The 22,173-nt window shown below is 42.6% G+C and overlaps 1 protein-coding gene across 1 annotated transcript in view; it reads left to right on the top strand.

The window, feature by feature from the left end:
* Window positions 1-22,173, top strand: part of LOC126458367 (heparan sulfate glucosamine 3-O-sulfotransferase 1) — a 145,193-nt gene that overhangs the window by 109,325 nt on the left and 13,695 nt on the right. The window contains exon 4 of the mRNA XM_050095379.1: window positions 15,330-15,584. Within this exon, the coding sequence (XP_049951336.1) occupies window positions 15,330-15,584 (255 nt within the window). The remainder of the gene's footprint in view (window positions 1-15,329; window positions 15,585-22,173) is intronic.

The following is a 22,173-nucleotide window of genomic DNA, read 5'->3' on the forward strand; positions in this document are numbered from 1 at the left end:
GAGATGTTTAGCAAACTCAAGTGGCAGACTCTGCAAGAGAGGCGCTCTGCATCGCGGTGTAGCTTGCTGTCCAGGTTTCGAGAGGGTGCGTTTCTGGATGAGGTATCGAATATATTGCTTCCCTCCACTTATACCTCCCGAGGAGATCACAAATGTAAAATTAAAGACATTCGAGAGCGCACGGAGGCTTTCCGGCAGTCGTTCTTCCCGTGAACCATACGCGACTGGAACAGGAAAGGGAGGTAATGACAGTGGTACGTAAAGTGCCCTCCGCCACACACCGTTGGGTGGCTTGCGGAGTATAAATGTAGATATAGATGTAGAGCTCTTTGTATCCCTGGCTAGAAGTACTACATTTCAAACCCACATTCTGCGTGCACTGACTTTTACACTCTTGCCAGTTGGTAAATAATGCTTATAAATTCAAAAACGTAAGATACAGACAATGGCGTTGTCTTGCATCTTGCATCCTTCACTAATTTTTTCAGTCTTACCGAAGCCTTTTCCCCTTCGATTTTCGCAATTCACATTGTCGAAAAGTTTCTCTAAGCCAGTAAAAACACATGCAAACTCTTTCCTTTTTTTATAAATCTCTCTTGGAGAACACGCAAGAGTTTTATTGTATCAAGGGTCCCTGCATTTCTTCTAAATCGAAATTGCTCCTATGCCAGATTTTCTTTCAGTTTTCTTTCAATTCTTATGTTTATGATCCTTAATCTCTTTCCTTAATATTGGGATTTCTGCTTGTAAGGAAATCTTCTGGTCATTTCCCACTGTGCCATTCAGGATGCGTCACACGTGACATTAGCACTGTCTCTGCCATTGCGCGGTTTCCAATACTGTACCTCCGCAGATGAATGTCTATCACTGTATAATGCTTCAGCGCGTTGCTCTGACAGTGTGGCAGATGGGCCGGCCGGTGTGGCCGTGCGGTTAAAGGCGCTTCAGTCTAGAACCGCGTGACCGCTACGGTCGCAGGTTCGAATCCTGCTTCGGGCATGGATGTGTGTGATGTCCTTAGGTTAGTTAGGTTTAATTAGTTCTAAGTTCTAGGCGACTGATGACCTCAGAAGTTAAGTCGCATAGTGCTCAGAGCCATTTGAACCATTTTGTGGCAGATGGCGTACGTAGAAGAGTTGTGAATGAGCTTGCCAATACATCCAAGAAAATAGTGCGCCATTTAGCTCCTTAGACTAAGGTGTCCGTCTGAATCATCTGTTCGTAGACCTGTGAACAAACTGAAACTGAAACCTTATAAAGTATCGGTGTTATATCGACTGACCAGCTCAGATACTGTATCTGACGAGAATATTACAGACCCTCACAATAAATACAGTTCTTGATACCGTTATAGACACATTGATGGTGCCCGACCCTGCATTGTTCTGCATGGAATACGCGTATACCTTTTCATTAGTTGTTAGTTCTCTCAAAAAGAAACGTCACATGTTGTTCGTTTACCCGTCAGAGATTATGGCGTGGTGGACAAAAACCGGGCAAATAATTTTTGTTGCACTACTTGCCCACCTCAGTTTTCTTGATGTAACTGATGGGACTTTTCAGAAGTCCAAAGTCTATTGTTTAGCAAGTTCATGAAAATACAACGAGGCTTCATCAGAAAAAATTAATACACCACACATGTGTAGCATCCTTTTCATACTTAGGATAGTGCTTGTGTTAGGTCCGATGGGTCACCACTTATTTAAGATTGGTGATGGAATTGTTGGTGCTTTATTTATTTTATTTTGTGTGTGTGTTTTTTTTTTTTTTTTTTTTTTTTGTATTAGTTGGAGTGCCATGCTCTGACATTCACGTTACAACTGAAGAAACTACCAAAACCCAAGTCAGAAGTGGTTGTTTTATTCCGTTTGGTCCCAGTATTCTCTGTTGTTCAAATGTATATGCTTTATCTCGAATTGTTTGTCTAAAACTATACTTTCTGTACTCTTTCGACGGTTCTGATTTTTCTTCCTCTTCCAGTCGTACTTGCTCGAGGTCCTCACGTAAATACTATTGGTCTCAGTATAGTGGTCTTTGGATGCAGGTATTGGGATCGATGGAAGTTCGGAGTTATTGAGTGTTGCTTTAGTATGTCCTTTGTGAGCCTCTTGGTCTGCAGCCCGGTTAGTCCGCAATTTGCTGCCAGTTTCTCCTTCGTCATCCTGACTTGGAGTTAATTCCTGTACTAGCGTATTGTCTGTGGAGTGATTGAGTCTGCCTACAGTAAGCAAACGATATTTTCGCCATTTGTGTATTGCTGCCCATCCAGACTGTGAAACAATACGTATTCCATAACTATCTTAAACAGCAAGATTGTCTTGATAGTTTCCCCTATTATCTGATGGTGTAGCGAGTAGTAAGGTTTACACACCAAATATATCGCTTCATTTACTGCATAGTCTGCAGATACCTCGCTGATTGTCTTTCGGCTCCTGGTGTATCCCTTTTGTAGTTTTGCATGGTACCGCAGCATTGTCCGTTTTGCTTCTCTTGTTGTTATCAACATCGTGCGTGTCCAGTGCCAAACCTTCGTTCCACTCATCTGCGATAGTAGTGTGCCTTAAGCCACTCCTGCCTTTGGTTAAACTGCGTCAGACAGGGCACAATTACTAGAACTTTAATTTTCTTCTTTTTTTCAGTAGGTTGTGCACTGTGTTTAGAACCGTAGGTGGGAATCATTGTTGGTAAAGCTAATATATTAATACATCTATTCCATTCTTGTACAACACTGACCGTACGTATAAAAATGGAGTAAGCACCCAGTGAGTTCTGTTTATTTCTTCTGTTATGCTAGTTGCAATTCTGTTTATTAGATAAATTGCTGAATCATTCTTTCGAAATCTTGCTTAAACTGTGTGCAAAATTTTGTTGGTTTCTACACATTTTTTGATTCTCTTGTTCTCTTCGGTTTCGAATTTTTTTTAAATAACTGACTGCAGTGATATGATTCAATATGATTCAAATTTTTTATTGGATGTCAAATCCAACACCTTTCAACCGTCTAATTTCCAAACTTACTTTATTTGTTTACCAGTTTCGGCCATTTATTACGCCGTCTTCAGGCCGCTGACTGACGTGTAGGAAGATTCCAACCTCGGTTCTTCAAAATAGGGGCTCTGAGCACTATGGGAATCAACTTCTTTGGTCATCAGTCCCCTAGAACTTAGAACTACTTAAACCTAACTAATCTAAGGACACACATCCATGCCCGAGGCAGGATTCGAACCTGCGACCGTAGCGGTCGCGCGGTTCCAGACTGTAGCGCCTAGAACCGCTCGGCCACCCCGGCCGACTTCAAAATAGGGGCCAGTATTTAAATACTGGTGTCTGTTGATTTCTGCTCTCTACAGCGATCACTTCAATCATGATCTGCCGACCGGAGCCGAGATTGGAATCTTGCTACACCCCGGTCAGGGGCCTGAAGATGGCATAGTAAATCGCCGAAACCGGATGCCAAATAAAATAAGTTTGGAAATTAGATGGCTGAAAAGTGTTTGATTTGACATCCTGCAGCGAACAGCCGAGTCCCGCAACCATCTCTGAAAAGATGGACGTACAGAGACAAGTTGTTTATTGGTTTCCCTGTTTCGGAACTGGTTTCTGCATAATGCTGCAGACAGTGTTTACGTTGTACGTCATGCACCATGTGCTTTATAGGTTATAGTGAAACTCAAACTGTGCTAATGAAAAGGCGACAATGTAAGTAGCACATTCTATATTTGTGCCACACAAAATATTTAACAGAGTTTTTCAACTTCTGTCCAGACTAATCAGCTAACCAACGGCTACTGTAGGGGGCGCGCAGTCCGTGCCCTTTCAAGGTAATGACAGCTCCGTGTCCCCGTTTGCCGCGGCTACCGATGAATCCGGACTTTTTGGGGAGGGAGCTGCACCGGCGAACATATTACGAGCCTAAATTATTTCCGATATTACTCGAAATGACTCCTTTACAAGTGCCCGCCGTATCGCCGGCACGAAACCTTTCGACAGAACGTCCTTTAAGTACTTTAGGCACGCTACTAGACGGATAACGAGATTCGATAAAGGAATGCCATTATGCAGAACGGCTGACGATCGCAATTTCTTATGTCCCATTTGCATGTCTGCTTCGACCGGTTTTGATTATTTTGGAACACGGTTGTGAGAGATGTTGTTCGTCAAAATTTTGTAGCCTACTGAAGATTACACCACTGCCTTCCAGGCGAAGACTTGCCGACTCTGCTTCGGGAGTTCGTGTCACGGGCCAGTTTCGCGTGTCATCCCCTCCGTTTTTTAACACCTCCTGCATTGGTAATTCGAGACCTACATGTACACTTCGCCATACATATGAAAATTAATCCAAAAGGGTTTACCCAGCAAGCAGTACCAAACAGCCGCAGTTACTTCACTGCGTTTATTGTTAACCCGGCGTATTTTATCACGATGGTTCGGTTTGCGTCACTCATTAAACTCGAGCAGTGATTTTATTAGAAACACATGCCACACTGGCTGATGGACTTTTCACGTTGACTTCCCTTCTCACCTAAAAAGGTTACACATGAACGGTTTTTATGGAATACTCTAGGTTATCTCTGTTTAAACAGATCTCAATAAAGTGTTAGGCCATAGTTTTTAGCTTTCTAGGACTGATCGCAGATGGCTTATTTTTTATAGAACACTTGAGTGTTTGATAGATGCTTCATTAGGCAATTTTAAAATATTTGTCGACTGCTCGACTCTCGAATAGCACTCAGGGAAATTCAATACCCAAATCTTTCCGTCGTGTGGGCACCGATTTTCTTACTACGTCACTATGGTCACTGCTTGATTTGTAAAAAAAAAAAATTAAAAAAAACAAAAAAAAAAAAAAAACGGGAGGTTCGAAAACTGTGACCTTCCAGGGGAAATTTTTTTTAGTTTAGACGTCTTAGAACGTCGTTTTAACGGTTTTTTGTAGGATGTACGGCGTACCAGCGCCCATCCTCACAAATCAATCACTGACCGTGGTCATTTCTCCCTATGTAAGTGGGAGTCAAGATAATGTTCTGGAATTCGGAGGAGAAAGTTGTTTATTGAAATTTCGTGAAAAGGTCTCACCGAAATTAATAACGCTTTTGTTTTAATGATTGCCACTCACACTCCCTTATCGTATCCAAGACACACTCTCCTCTATTTCATGACACTAATAAACGTTTCCGATGTCCTCCATCTGGGAAAGATTCCATACCGTGCAGCAGTACTACCAAAGACGATGGACAGGCGTAATTTAGGCAGTCTCTTTAGTAGATTTGTTGCTTCTTCTAAATGTTCGGTCAATAAAACGAACTATTTGTTTCGCCTTCCCCACAGCATTCTTTATGTAATGGTTATAATTTAAATTGTTTGTGACTGTAATTCCGAGATGGTTAGGTGAATAGAGAACTTTTAAATTTGTGTGATTTATCGTGTAACCGAAAGTTAACGAAACACTTTTAGTACTCCAATGGAGGACCCGAACCTTCACTGAATAACTGTCAGTTACTGTGAATTGTGATCATTACGGCAGGAAATCAGGAATACAGTCGCACAGCTGAGACGATGGCACTCAATTTGATCACAAGCCGTTTGTGAAGAATTGTGTCAAAATCCTTCTGTAAATCTATAAATACGGAATCAACTTCAGATCCTCTGTCGACAGAACTCATTGCTTAGTTTGTATAAAGAACTAGTTGCGTTTCACAGAAGGACACTTTCTGAATCCGTGGTGGTTATGTTTCGATACATCGTTTTCTTCGAGATATTTCACGATGCTGAACACAGTACGTGTTAGGAAATCCTACTAGAAATCTATTTCAATGACATCAGACTATAATTCAGCGGATTTCTTTCTTGTACACGTACATTGTTGTGACCTGTACAATTTGCAGTCTTCAGGTACGGATCTTTCGTCCAACGAGCGGTTTAGTATGACTGCTAAAAACAGTGTTATTTCATCAATGTACTCCGAAAGGAACCTAACTGGTATAAAACATGAGCTGGAAAGCTGACCTTTATTCAGTGATCTGAGGTATATACTTATAAATTACTAGTGTTGAAAGTTTTTCTTAATTCGACTTTTGGCGTATTTATTGCACCATCTTTGTTGAAAAAAATTCCGCAAAATGTACTCAGTAACGCCACTTTAGCGGCGCTGTCACCAGTGTCATAACCATTGCTATAGTGCAGTGAAGATATTGATAGTGTCTTGCTGCTAAGAGAACTTACGTAGGACCGAAGACTCTTTGGATTTTCTGTCAGATTTCGAGACATAGTTTCGTTGTGGAAACTGTTAGAAGCATCTTGCATTTAAGTCCACAATAAGTTTCGATCATTTGCAGACTGCCGCTAGTCCTTGAAATTTTGCATTATTTTAAATCTGAAATTCTGTTTTGTTCATTCTTTGGCAGCGTCCTGTCTTGTTTTGTGTACAATGCGGGCTTTTTTTCGTGCATTATTAATGAAGTGGATATAAACCTCTCAATTTCTTCGAATTTGAGCCATATTTGGTCGACGCTTACATATTTACATATTTAGTATAGAAGGAATGGAGACTGTCTCTTAGGAAGGCGTGAAGCGAATTTTTATCTGCTTTTTAAAATAGATACACGAATATTTCCCGTTTATTTTTGGTGGATTTGGGCGTTACGGTATTGTCTAATTATAGCGACCATTTGATCGCTAATCCTTGTATCCGTCATGACGCTCTCTATTTGTTCAGGACTGTTTCTCGCTAAGAGGTATAGTATATTGTCGCAATCATACCTGTGTGGACTTTGGAATCAAAGGATCAAAATAATTTTGGGAGAGAACATTTAATACAGTCCCGAATGATGTTTTATGTCTACCATCCATCGACTTTAAACGTATTTTCGCCAACCTATCTGGAGTGGATTGAAGTCACCGCAAACTATAATATCTATGAGTCGGGTATCCATTCAAAAAGAGACTCAAATTTTCCTTGACCCTTTCAGCAGTTATATCAGCCGGGGTCGAGGGTGGGGGGGGGGGGAGTGGGGGAGTATGAGGAGGTCGTTAAAAGAAACCAATTATTAATTTATTTAAGTTGTCAAGTATAACTTCTACCCATACTAAGTAGCTGACACGATCACCTAAGTGCCTGGAGCTTATTAAGGAATTAAATTACTTTCATGCAACTGGTTGCTGATTATTTTGGTATATGCAACTACAGTTGTTGAAGATGGTAAAATATTAATACCTAATATCGTTCTATCGGCGATCAGTCTAGAGTACCAGTCACAACTGGCTTACTACCCTATTAAATGTAACAACCCTATTAAATGGAACAGCTCAGCAGTTCACGATGGGTAGCACTAGAGGGTAAACAGTGGTGCTCTCCAAACAGTGGTCCGTGAAATGCCGGTGCGACTTCACGAGCCCTGACCTCACCATGCGGAGGTGAAGCCGCTAAAGACTCCATTGCTTCCTGAACTGGCCGAGCAGCAGTAGCACAGTTACGTCTATTCGCCCACTACGGATCCGATCGTCTAAACGACCCGTGGCTTCGAACTTCGTGATCATTTTCTTCATAGCGACTCTTGTCACTGGGCCTTTACACGTTCGAGTACCCTTCTTATGGCGATAGGATCGTGAAGCAGCACTAGTGGGTTCTCCATTCTGACACTAAAGCTTCACTAACAGTGCTTTTTCTGGTAAAGTCAACATGACGCGATTGGTGGCTCATCTGAATCACTCTCCCACTTCAGTTCATTCTACGAGGTCTATTCGGAAAGTAAGTTCCGATCAGTAGCGAAATGGAAACCAGCTGGGTTGGGCAGTGTCTGTAGTACGCCCATCGATCGCGGCACGTCTATCTTTTCATTTATGAGAGCACAGTGAACACGTCAAGATGTCTAGGGAATAGCATCTATCGTCAAGTATGGGGGCCTGGGGACAGATGGCGCCTGATGTCATGCAGCCCACATAACACAACTGTCATGCAGTTCCTCCTCCATGACAACTTTCGGCGGCACTGTGCAGGGGCAATGAAGACGCTCTGCAGCGATTTCGATGGGAAGTATTTGATCACCCACAACACAGCCCGTAACTGGCTGTCCATGAGTTTCATCTCTGCTGCAATGAATTGCTGCCTTTGAGGCCAACATTTTGGCGCAGCCAACGACCTGTAGAGCAGAGTAGAGTATTGGCGGAAAGGAAAGACGGCTGCCTTCTATGACGAGACTATTGGAAAGTTGGCACAACGCTGCGACAGTTGTCTAAGTCGGAGCGAAGACTATGTAGAGAAGTAGCTGTAATGTGTGGCTAACAGTTGCAAATAAAACATTTTTTAATTTCTCGGTGGTTTCCATTTCTGCGACCGATCGTAGCTTACTTTTCGAATAGCCCTCGTATATGCAATGCTCATACGGTGTCACTGACGTGTTGCTGTCCAGTGTGATGTGTTGGACGGTTTCTGCAAACGGTATTTGGTTTCAACAAAACCCGATATAATTTCAGGCATGTGATCAAGTTTAACTTCGGCACTTACTTTATTCAGCGAATTAGTGAATTTTCAAATCTTAACAAATTTTTGAGTCACCCTGCATACTTACAGCAGCAGGATATTATAATTTCAGTAATTATAATCTTAGATGGGCACATACAAAAATTTAGAAATGATAAATGAAACTTGGACAAAACTTCATTATTAATTTAATGTACTACACTGCTGGCCATTAAAAATGCTACACCAAGAAGAAATTCAGATGATAAACGGTATTCATTGGACTAATATATTATACTGGAACTGACATGTGATCACATTTTCGGCCGGCCGGAGTGGCCGTGCGGTTGTAGGCGCTACAGTCTGGAACCGCGTGACCGCTACGGTCGCAGGTTCGAATCCTGCCTCGGGCATGGATGTGTGTGATGTCCTTAGGTTAGTTAGGTTTAAGTAGGTCTAAGTTTTAGGGGACTGATGACCACAGTAGTTAAGTCCCATAGTACTCAGAGCCATTTGAACCTTTTTTTGATCACATTTTCACGCAATTTGGGTGCATAGATCCTGAGAAATCAGTACCCAGAACAACCAACTCTGGCCGTAATAACGGCCTTGATACGCCTAGGCATTGAGTCAAACAGAGATGGCGTGTACAGGTACAGCTGCTCATGCACTTCACACGATACCACAGTTCATCAAGAGTAGTGACTGGCGTATTATGACGAGCCAGTTGCTCGGCCACCATTGACCAGACGTTTTCAGTTAGTGAGAGATCTAGAGAATGTGCTGGCCAGGGCAGCAGTCGAACAATTTCCGTATCCAAAAAGGCCCGTACAGGACCTGCAACATGCGGTCGTCCATTATCCTGCTGAAATGTAGGGTTTCGGGTTTCGGAGGGATTGAATGAAGGATAGAGCCACGGGTTGTAACACATCTGAAATGTAACGTCCACTGTTCAAAGTGCCGTCAATGCGAACAAGAGGTGACCGAGACGTGTAACCAATGGCACCCGATACCATCACGCCGGGTGATACGCCAGTATGGCGACGACGAATACACGCTTCCAATGTGGGTTCACCGCGATGTCGCCAAACACGGATGCGACCATCATGATGCTGTAAACAGAACCTGGATTCATCCGAAAAAATGACGTTTTGCCATTCGTGCACCGAGGTTCGTCGTTGAGTACGCCATCGCAGACGCTCCTGTCTGTGATGCAGCGTCAAGGGTAACCGCAGCAATGGTCTCCGAGCTGATAGTCCATGCTGCTGAAAACGTCGTCGAACTGTTCGTGCAAATGGTTGTTGTCTTGCAAACGTCCCCATCTGTTGACTCAGGGATCGAGACGTGGCTGCACGATCCGTTACAGCCATGCGGATAAGATACCTGTCATCTCGACTGCTAGTGATACGAGGCCGTTGGGATCCAGCACGGCGTTCCGTATTACCCTCCTGAACCCACCGATTCCATATTCTGTTAACAGTCATTGGATCTCGACCAACGCGAGCAGCAATGTCGCGATACGATAAACCACAATGGCGATAGGCTACAATCCGTGATGGCCCGGGTTCCCGGGTTCGATTCCCGGCGGGGTCAGGGATTTTCTCTGCCTCGTGATGGCTGGGTGTTGTGTGCTGTCCTTAGGTTAGTTAGGTTTAAGTAGTTCTAGGTTCTAGGGGACTGATGACCATAGATGTTAAGTCCCATAGTGCTCAGAGCCATTTGAACCATTTGAAACGTGATGGTAAGGCAACGCCGGTCAACTGCTGTTTGTGTATGAGAAATCGGTTGGAAACTTTCCTCATGTCAGGTGTCGCCACCGGCTCCAACCTTGTGTGAATGCTCTGAAAAGCTAATCATTTGCATATCACAGCATCTTCTTCCTGTCCGTTAAATTTCGCGTCTGTAGCACGTCATTTTCGTGATGTAGCAATTTTAATGGCCAGTAGTGTAGATATAGGCGCTAAATTTTATTTTCCGCTACCTTTCCTGGGTATTAGTCAAATATGAAAAGCGCCATGTGCGTTTCTCACCGTTCTCACTGGCACAGTGTATACGGTATATCTCAGCATATTGCTCTAGTAGCGTACCACAACTTTTTTCAAGTTCTTTTGGACTAACTTCAAAATACTACTTGAAACAATACAAACTTGCCGCTTTCAAATACTCTCTTATAGTTTTATTTTTATTTATTTTTATACTTCGAAGATTGGTGTTGCTTCACTTTTTTTTAAATAAAAAACCTGCCAGGGAGTCTGTTGTATAACAAGGATTCAGCTTCAGCTGAATATTTATCAGCCAGTTTTTGTTACTTATTGTTGATTTAATAATCATCTTTGATTCTTATGCTGAAATTGTACAGTTGTCTACATAGCAATGGCGCATAATTTATTTTGATGTACATGACTGTTTCAGTATTTCAAATTGTTTGATTTTGCAGCGCTGTCTTGCTTTTCCTGTCGTGGTTTTCAGTTCGACAGCTGGTTTGATGAATATTTCCACGCTGCTCTATCTCGTGCAAGACTCTTGTCTCTGCTGAACCACACCAACCTACATCCACTTTAGGCTGCCTACTGTATTAGAGGCGAATCTCCCTCCACAATTTTTACGACCCACATTTCCCCCCCATTGCGGAACTGACGATATCTGGAAGTCTCAGGATGTACGTTACCGACCGGCCCCTACATTCAGTCAGGTTGTCTCATAAATTTATTTCTTCCCTCTTGGCGCCAGCCTTCCAATACATCTGATTGGCTTTTTTTTATTGCAGCTTCAGCAGTTTGTTTATACTGCTGTCCTACTCCATGTTATTACACAGCACAGTAAATGTCATTTTAAGAAGTAGAGCAACCAGACATTTATTATGTATTTGTATTTTATATAATACGCGTTCGGACTTTCACCAGTCTTCAGTTAGCGTAATACATATTTGAAACATGAGCAACTACATCGATAAAACTGAAGATTCAGATATGTATTACGCTAACTGAAGTTAGGTGAAAGCCCGAAACGCGTATTAGATTAAATAAAAATATATAAAAAAGTGGCTGGTTGCTGCACTTCTTAAAACAATATAATACACGGCATGGACTCAACGACCAGTAAAGTAGATAAATTATTGAAGGTATATTTTGATGAATTGGTTCATAGTCCCGTATATCTTTAATAATGCGTTTACATCAACTGTGTGGGACATTTTCTTTGTTAAAAATGTGGGGTAGTGACACTGTTAAGAGTAAGCTGGTGTTGCAGTTTGCTTAGTTTCTTGCACAAGCTTGCTTTCTGAGCGCTATGTGACTCACACGAAGACAGAATATGATTTATATCAGTTTCTGGCGGTGTTAAGTCACTTCAACAACTTATGCAGTACAAACAGTTTCTGTGTAAGTCACTTGTTTATTTTGCCGATATACGATCCGGTGGTGCATACCATAACCTTCCGGTGGAGAACTACTTATTTACTTGGCTGGTGCTGGTGAAGAGTACACACGGATTTTCGCAGGAGCAGACCACGGGCAGTGTAGGTCATTTTGCATTTTTTGCTAATGATAAAAATTGTTTATTTAGAAAATGCACTTTAGAGATTAAAAAACATGAATTTCTAACAGGCACGGTAGTGCTATTGAAAGTCTGCATGTTTTTGGCAGATGTATATCTGCTCCTCTGCACATTATATTTACACGTCTCTGAAGTGACAGTGTATTATACAAGGTGAAGAAAAATTCGCGCACTCTTAGTACTGAGATTCCTCACATACTGGCAATACAAAAGTATCTATCACAAAATTTCGTCCTGGCCATATTTCGGGCATTAAATGGACATTGAAGATTGGCAATCTGAGAACACTGTAATCACGTGTACAGTAACTACATCTGTCACGATACCTCACTAGCGGTGTGCAGTTACTACAGTGGATAGCGTTTTAAGTCAGCATGCAGGAGGTCGAGGGTTCGATTCTGCGTCGAAGCTTATTTGGTTCTATTTGCTAAAAGCAGCCCGCGTGGTACGGGCCTCATACAGCGATTACAGTGGATCTCCTACAAAACATTTACAGTTACGTACTACGAACACAGAAATGGAAGTTTCACTGGTTAACTTTTGAAGAAACATTTTGCATGTAGTGGACGCGAGTCATTTCACACCACTGCATCTACTGGATTCCAAACTTGTTTTCTGTGTAGCCTCCCCCAATTGTATGTGAGAGCCATTTTTGAAGTGCCAGCATGTGAGCAATCGCACTGCGAAGTACGAGCACGAGAATTTTTCTTCACCCCCGAGAATGTGCGTTGGAGGGGACACACATCTGGTAACAGTACGCAGACTTTTAACAGCGTTACGGTGCCTGTAAGTGCAATTCACGGTCAGAAATTCAATTTCTCTAATGTCTAAAGTGCACTTTCTTAATAAACAATTTCTGTTATTTTTTTATTTGTTTATTGAGATTTTCCTCTATACAAAGGTATTTCTCCAACATAACAAATAGCAGGAAATTATTACATCTTTTACGTAAGATCTTAATCTCGTCTGGATGTCCCTCAAGGTGGTTCGATCTTACGTACTTTCTTCCTCTGCGCCAGGTCTTCTCATTGTTACTCTTACATTTTGGTGTCAGGTTGTCATAGGGCGTCCTCTTCTCTTCTTTCCCTCTGGTTCCCGTTCCAGGATCATTTTCGGAATTCTGGCTTCCTCCATTCTTCTTACATGCGCGTACCACTGTAACTTCCTTCTATCCATCACGTCATGTAGTCTTTCTCTTATTTCCATTCTCTTTATTATTTCGTCGTTCCTTTCTTTTTCTTTTCTAGAAATTCTTGCTGGTCTTCTCCAGAAGCCCATTTCTGTCGTTTTCAGTTTTTTTAGGTGTTTCAGATTTTTAGTCAAAGTGTCCACTCCATACATAACTACGCTCCCTAGTGTCGATTTATATATGATTTTTTTTGGTTCGATTTATTACATTTCTGCTCCATAAGATTTAATTGAGCATCCCAATGACCTTCTTTTTACTGCTGATGCTTTCATTAATTTCTACCTCTGATTTTCCCTGCAACTTCAAAATGGATCCCAAATAATAGAAGGAATTGACCTTCTTAATTTTCTTCCCCTGTATGTGTGAATAATCCGGATCATTAGGGAGGTACTCTTTTTTTTTGGAAATTAATCCTAAGTCGCAGTTTTTGCATTCCATTGCTAATTGGTTACACATATACAGTCTGAATCCTCCACGTTTTATGCTATAACTACTCGATCATCGGCAAAAGTAGGTGATGTAAATAACCTCCATCTTTAATTTCTAGCCCAGTCACATCTCATTTACGAGACCATGTCTTAAGACTTATATCTATATAGGAAAGCGTTTCTGAAGAAGAGAAACTTGTTAAAATCGAATATAGATTTAAGTGTCAGGAAGTCTTTTCTGAATGTATTTGTATGGAGTGTAGCCATGTATGGAAGTGAAACGTGGACGATAAATAGTTTAGACAAAAAGAGAATAGAAGCTTTCGAAATGTGGTGCTACAGAAGAATGCTGAAGAACAGATGGCTAGATCACATAAGTAATGAGGAGGTACTGAATAGAGTTGGGGAGAAGAGGAATTTGTGGCACGATTTGACTATAAGAAGGGATCGGTTGGTAGGTTAACTTCTGAAGCATCAAGGGATCACCTATTTAGTACTGAAGGGCAGCGTGGAGGGTAAAAATCGTAGAGGGAGACCAAGAGATGAATACACTAAACAAATTCAGAAGGATGTAGGTTGCAGTAGGTACTGGGAGATGAAGAAGCTTGCACAGGATAGAGTAGCATGGAAGGCTGCATCAAATCAGTCTGACTGAAGGCCACAACAATAGATTTTAAATAATGTTGGTGACATGGGGCAACATGGTAACAGACCCTTGCTTGTTCTAAATTTCTGTGAAAGTGTACTACCAATTTTCACTTGAAATATGTAGCCACATACATTTCTTGTATTATTTTAGTTAGGCAAGTTAACAATTTTTATCATCAGCAAAAGACGCAAAATAACTACACAGCTAGAATGAGATTTTCACTCTGCAGCGGAGTGTGCGCTGATATGAAACTTCCTGGCAGATTAAAACTGTGTGCCCGACCGAGACTCGAACTCGGGACCTTTGCCTTTCGCGGGCAAGTGCTCTACCATCTGAGCTACCGAAGCACGACTCACGCCCGGTACTCACAGCTTTACTTCTGCCAGTTCTGCAAGGTTCGCAGGAGAGCTTCTGTAAAGTTTGGAAGGTAGGAGACGGATACTGGCAGAAGTAAAGCTGTGAATACCGGGCGTGAGTCGTGCTTCGGTAGCTCAGATGGTAGAGCACTTGCCCGCGAAAGGCAAAGGTCCCGAGTTCGAGTATCGGTCGGGCACACAGTTTTAATCTGCCAGGAAGTTTCAACTACACAGCTGCTCATGTGAAGTGACGTCTGTACTCTTCACCAACACCATCTATGTAAAAACAGCTCACCACCTGAATATGATGGTATGAAGCATCTAATCGCATAGTGGCAAAATAAACGAGTGGCTGACGCAAGAACTGTTTTATTTGTATTTAGCCTCGCGGGATAAGGCGCTGCAGTCATGGACTGTGCGTTTGGTCCCAGCGGAGGTTCGAATCCTCCCTCGGGCACGTGTGTGTGTGTGTTTGTCCTTAGTATAATTTAGTTTAAGTAGTGTGTAAGCTTAGGGACTGATGACCTTAGCAGTTAAGTCCCATTAGATTTCACACACGTTTGAACGTTTGAATTTATCAACAGTCGCAGCCTTCACTGTGCTGTCCCTCGAGGACGACGTTGTGAGTGGTGCAGTGTGTAACGGCCGTTGTGCGGAGAGGTTTGCAGGGTGAGGGGTGCGCGCGTGCCGGCAGGTGCCGGAGCGCATCCGGGCGATGAACGCGAGCGTCAAGCTGCTGGTGATCGTGCGCGAGCCGGTGACGCGCGCCATCTCCGACTACACGCAGCTGCGCAGCCACGCGGCCGCCACGGCCGCCACGGCGGGACAGCCGCCGCCGCCCGCGCGCTCCTTCGAGCAGCTGGCGCTGCGGCCCGACGGCTCCGTCAACGTCGCCTACCGGCCGCTCGCCATCTCGCTCTACCACACCTTCGTGCCGCGCTGGCTCGAGGTGAGTTCGCCTTCTGCTCTTCCAGCACTCACCAACCGCCTCATCCTGTCTTCCACCACAAATCCAACACGTAATAGACCTGCGCAGAGACGGAAGTCTTACATATTTGTTGATGTTGTGGTCTTCAGTCCTGAGACTGGTTTGTTGCAGCTCTCCATGCTACTCTACCCTGCGGAAGCTTCTTCATCTCCCAGTACCTACTGCAACTTACACCCTTTTCAATCTGCTTAGTGTATTCATCTCCTGGCCTCCCTCTACGACTTTTACCCTCCACGCTGCCCTCCAATACTAAACTGGTGATCCCTTGATGCCTCAGAACATATCCTACCAACCGATCCCTTCTTCTGGTCAAGTTGTGCCACAAACTCCTCCCCAGTTCTATTCAATACCCCCTCATTAGTTATGTGACCTACCCATCTAATCTTCAGCATTCTTCTATACCACCACATTTCGAAAGCTTCTCTTCTTGTCCAAACTATTTATCGTCCACGTTTCACTTCCATACATGGCTACACTCCATTCAAATACTTTCAGAAACGACGTCCTGACACTTAAATCTATACTCGATGTTAACAAATTTCTTCAGAAACGCTTTCCTTGCCATTGCCTGTCTACATTTTATATCCTCTCTACTTCGATCATCATCAGTTATTTTGCTCCCGAAATAGCAAAACTCCTTTACTACTTTAAATGTCTCATTTCCTAATCTAATTTCCTCAGCATCACCCGATTTAATTCGACTACATTCCGTTATCCTCATTTTGGTTTTGTTGATGTCCATCTTATATCCTCCTTTCAAGACCATGTCCATTCCGTTCAATTGCTTTTTCAAGTCCTTTGCTGTCTCTGACAGAATTACAATGTCATCGACGAACCTCAAACTTTTTATTTCTTCTCCATGGATTTTAATACCTACTCCCAATTTTTCTTTTGTTTTCTTTACTGCTTGCTCAATATACAGATTGAATAACATCGGGGATAGGCTACAACCCTGTCTCATTCCCTTCCCAACCACTGCTTCCCTTTCATGTCCCTCGACTCTTATAACTGCCATCTGCTTTCTGTACAAATTGTAAATAGCCTTCTTACATGGTAATGACTGAAATTCAAATTCGGTAACTTCCCTTCCAGGAGCAAGATGCATTACGGAAAGTACTTAATTTAAGCGATATACACGGTCAAGCATAAATGTATTACGATGCAGTATTTTCACCGCTGCTCTGGGCGCGATACAGACTGCGTTCACAGTGGCACCGAAAACGGTCGTCAGACACCGTCGCCAGTAGCCCGACAACATGGCCCGACAGTTTGGTGACGGTGCGTCCCACCTCCTTCGTTGCGTTTTGGCGGGTTCAAGGAGGTTATTTTAGGTTAGGTTACAATCAATTCTTTGTATGAAGTAGGTTACATTTTGACCTACAGGAATGGACCGGGTTCTACAACACTTGTGTCCTTGGAAAAAATGGCTCTGAGCACTATGAGACTTAACATTTGAGGCCATCAGTTCCCTCCATGCCCGAGGCAGGATTCGAACCTGCGACCGTAGCAGTCTCGCGGTTTCGGACTAAAGCGCCTAGAACCGCTCGACCACCACGACCGACTTTTGTCCTTGGTGAACAGCGCTGCAATGTGGCTCAACCGTGAATTTACTTTCAGAACATTTTCTTAAGAATTTACTTTATTCACTAGCGATTCATCACGATCATTAACACATTTAATCACACTGTGTGAGCGTGGAAGTAGTTGCCAATTGGTAAGTGATGAACCAAATAAAAAAAACTTTTTCAATAAATGGAAATTTTATTCCTAAAAGCCCTTTTTTTTAAAACAGATTTAAAATTATAATTAGAAAGCACCCTGTAAATACCAAGTTACAATTTATTCAGAGGAAGAAATAACAATTTTTTTTATAGTATGAGCCTTCGGGGTGAGAACCCAGCCGGTCCCTTTTAACACGGCCGCAGTCACGACCGTTCACAACAACCTCTGAAAGACTACACTGGTGCAAATCTGCAACACACCAGATTACTTTAAACTAAAAATTTGAACAACTCACATAAACACATAAACTATGCACCCCTTAAAAGGGATGGAAATGGTACAAAACACTCACATTAAAATTATTTGCCACCGAAAGTGCAACTTGTTTTTAAAAGAACTCTTACGGTGGGGGGGGTGGCAAGTTTATATACTAAAATTACCATTAAAATAAAAATCCATGAAACGCAGTTTTACATAAAATGTGCCAACATGCTCTACATTACACATATACCACCTCGCAAGATGATAGGCAAGATAAAAACATATTTTAGGAATTCGGCCTTTACACCTTAAGCAATAAATTCGTTAACATCGAATCCGACAAACATGAAAGAGGCAGCTGTTAACGTTTGGCAGACCGACGGACAGACAGACACTAACTGCCTAACAAATGCGGATGAGAGACAGACGAGCAAGCTGGGGACGAGAGATTGACCAAGAAAACAAGTAGAATTTAACAAGTAAATGAAACAACATATCACGAATCACTTAACTTCTAATAAACTGCGATGTCTGGCGAAGAACTGGCGCAGCACCCCCAAAACGCTCTCCGGAACCGTCCGCTGCCAGCCGCATCAACGGACGCAGGAAGGCGCGCCGATCTCTCGTCTCACAGCGTCGCAGCTCGTGCCGGCCAGACCGATGTTGTGGGTTGGCTCATGTTGCTCTCGAGTCGGCCGCGAAGCCTCTACCCCTCGCTATACGGCGCGGCGCACTGGACCGACGTGTCGACCTCACACGCGCCGACGCTCAAGACGGACAAGTCCTCTTGTGTCTCAGTGCGTGACCGACCAACCGATCGATCCAACCGCCAATGACTGAGCAAACTCGAGCGGACTGGCGGCCTAACACATACTGCCGGCCGGTGCGGCCGAGCGGTTCTAGGCGCTTCAGTCTGAAACCGCGCTACAGCTACGGTCGCAGGTTCGAATCCTGCCTCAGGCATGGATGTGTGTGATGTCCTTAGGTTGGTTAGGTTTAAGTAGTTCTAAGTTCTAGGGGACTCATGACCTCAGATGTTAAGTCCCATAGTGCTCAGAGCCATTTGAACCTAACACAACCTACCACTCCGGACGACAGACAGACACTGACTGTCCCACACTGACCCGGCTGACCAGCTGACCAGACTCGCCACCCTTGACCAACTGCCGAGCTCATAGCGCCCCTTAAACGCACGTGAACAGGCAACTTTTCCTCTTTTCCCACCCGAGGGAGACACCAAAGCTGCGATTGCCACAGCGGCGTCATCGCCAGAAACGGAGGGCGACTGCTTTACACTACGCGCTGCGGCGCGCTCTTCAAAACAGCAAATTTTACCACGGATCAGTGGCTTTAGCTCTTAAAAAGACGTCGGATGCTTGTGAGATGCAGAGCAAAAGAAACTGGCACACTTGCCTAATATTGTGTAGGGCCCCCGTGAGCACGCAGAAGTGCCGCAACACGACGTGACATGGACTAGACTAATATGTGAAGTGGTACTGGAGCGAATGGACACCTGTTATACCGCACCAGACGCAGATTTTTTTTCATCATGGAGTGGTTGCTCACACACAGTGTTAGCGTTCTACGTTGCCCAGTACCTCGTGTTCTGTGAATTAACATGAACGGAAAGATGAAACCATGCTTCATCACTCATGATGTAATGGAAAGGAGCCAACAAACCATCGTTGACGTTACGCAGTAGCCACGTACAGTAATCTGACTGTCATCCTCTCGTAATGTCATCAACGCGTCTTATCATTCCCATCATGCTTGGCGGGCAGCCGTGCAGTTTGAACGTCCTAATGCAAACCATTCAGAAGTTATGACTATTTTATTTCATATAGGTCAATAACTGTGACCCTGCACTTCTTCATGAATGAGTTGTAGCTTATGTCATTGAATAAGTGTGATTCGGCTATTTTTACATGTATTTTACGATAATTCATGTCTCTCGGTAACTTACTAATGCACGGGAACGCAAAAATATGACAACTATTCTGTTAATTAAGTAGAAAGTAATTATTTTCAGCCATAATGGCTATGTTTGTGCCCCATGACTGTGTGGGATACTTATGTACTTCAAGTTTCTGCTACCAGTCACTTTTTATTGTATGTTTAATCTAACATAATGCAATGCAGCCGTTTATACATACATACATACGTATAGAGAAACGTTACTTAAAAATAAACCGTCTTAAACTAGATTAACATAGAACTCTATGTCCATTGTTTTTTTACTGTAGCTACTGGTGTGGCATTTGGGGGGGCAGGAGGGAGGGCAGTGTATGGCTAGAAATCGAAATCAGTGATGTCTTCTGCTGGTTTTCTTCCTTGTGGTTGACTATGTATATTACAGCCTGTATAGGATGCAGATAGATTTCCATCAGTTATGTGTTACGAAAATAGTGTGAAAGGCTTTTATATGACAGTTGATCACTTACAATTTCCTCGTCTTGCTGTTTCACTTGCATCACTGCTGTAATGGCGGAGCTGTAGACATTACAGTATTCCACACTATATTTTGTTACTGATTGACAACGTAATTCACTGCACAAATTGCTTCGATGTTATACACACAACACAAGGTGGCGGACTGTAGCATTTGAGTCTGTATCGATTATCGAGGTTTTGTATCGATATTCTTGGTACTGACAGATTTGTAGTCAATTATTTACATTGACTATCTTGAATGTATTGAGCTAGAACTGGCTTAAGACTGTTGAAGAATTCTGAGTTTTTGAATTCGGTTATTTCATTAAGAATGTTATATCCATGCTTTGTGTTATGTATGAAAATTTCCATTTCTTCCATGATATCCATTCTTTTACTTTTTCCTATTTTGTGTAAAATTTCGAGGTTGTCTTCGATTTTCAAAGGGTGGCCTGTGTCTTTAATGTGAGTTGTTACTGCTGATGTGTTACATTTATCAAGCCTGTAGCAGTGTAAATGTTGTTTGAATCGGGTTCTGAAATTTCTGCCTGTTTGGACGATATAATATTTATTACACTGGCTGCAGGTAATTTTGTAAATGCCAGATGCATCAAGACTTATATCTGGTGGTTTTATATTGTGAGTACGCTTCCTACTTAGATTGTTGTTGGTGCTGAAGCTAATTTTTACTTCTGTGTTTTTGAATAGTCTTGCTAATTTGAGATACTATTCCAAGATATGGCATTTTTACATATTTGACTGCTGGGGCACTGTCAGTTGTGAGTGTAGTTTGATGTTGTTTGTTCAGTTTATTTTTTATCTGTTGTGACATGGTATTAGTTAGAGAAGGGTCATGTTCATTTTTTATTGCATTATATGTTATGGTTTAATTAATAGGAAAGTCAGCGTTGGCCGTAATATTGATGTTTTATTGATGGCAGAATCGATTTTCGATCACATAGTGATCATCATCAGTGCTGATATGTACAAATCACAACTGTGATCACTTCTCAGTTTTGGTTATTGATAACTTGATACCAGTGTATGAGTTTAATTTGTACATATCACCACTGAAGATGATCACTATGTGATCGAAAATCGATTCTGCCATCAATAAAACATCAATATTACGGCCAACGCGGACCTTAGTTTTAATTTAACATATATGGTCGTTGTGCACACAGCACTCCATGGAGTCGCCAATCAATATGTTACGGTTTCTATAACAGATGCAAATCTGTCTGCATCCTATACGTGCTGTGATATACATAGTCAACCACAAGGAAGAAAACTAGCAGAAGACATAACTGATTTCGAGTTCTAGCCATACACTGCCTCCTCCCTTTCCCCCAAATGCCACACCAGCAGCTACAGTAAAAAACAATGGACAAAGAGTTCTAGATTAATCTAGTTTAAGACGGTTTATTTTTAAGTAACATTTCTCTATACGTATGTATGTATGTATAAACGGCTGAAGATGAACAGAACATGTTCGAAACGCGTTGCATTATGTTAGGTTAAGCATAAAATAAAAAGTGACTGGTAGCAGAAACTTGGAATAAATAATAAGTAGAAAGTAGTTAAAACCAAAGATAATCCTTACGATGTATGACTGCTTTCTGACCGCTTGGAGCGCTAGTGTCGCTCCAGCTGTCAAACTGTAACAATTTTCGAACCAGTGTTGTGACTGTATTTATTAGACTGTGGGTGAGGCGGGCTATTTTAAACTGCGCCATCATGCATTAATGAGTAATTCTATTCTGTTGGATGTGAGGTCCGCCATTTATGCAAAACACCGTTTTTCTCAGCACCCAAACATGTTTCGGCACCACTGTGCCATCATCAGTGGGTTTTCGTTTTTATTTATTCTTTTGGGTTCACTGCCACTACTTGTCGATTCTACTGCATGGCTGAGGTACTCCACTTGGTCCTCTCTCACTGCTTAATTTCCTCGTCCTCAGTCTTCTCAATATAGAATGTGCTACATCCGATGAAGTTCCCTGACGAATAACCCTCTTTGTCGTCGCTTAGTGGATCCTGCGCATCATTCCGATCGTCGGGCACCTCCCACTCCTGCACATCCGGCGATTCTCGCTTAACGCATACATACTCGATCTCTTGCTTCACACATACAAGT

This window comes from Schistocerca serialis, chromosome 1 (assembly GCF_023864345.2).
Source record: "Schistocerca serialis cubense isolate TAMUIC-IGC-003099 chromosome 1, iqSchSeri2.2, whole genome shotgun sequence".
Lineage (NCBI taxonomy): Eukaryota > Metazoa > Arthropoda > Insecta > Orthoptera > Acrididae > Schistocerca > Schistocerca serialis.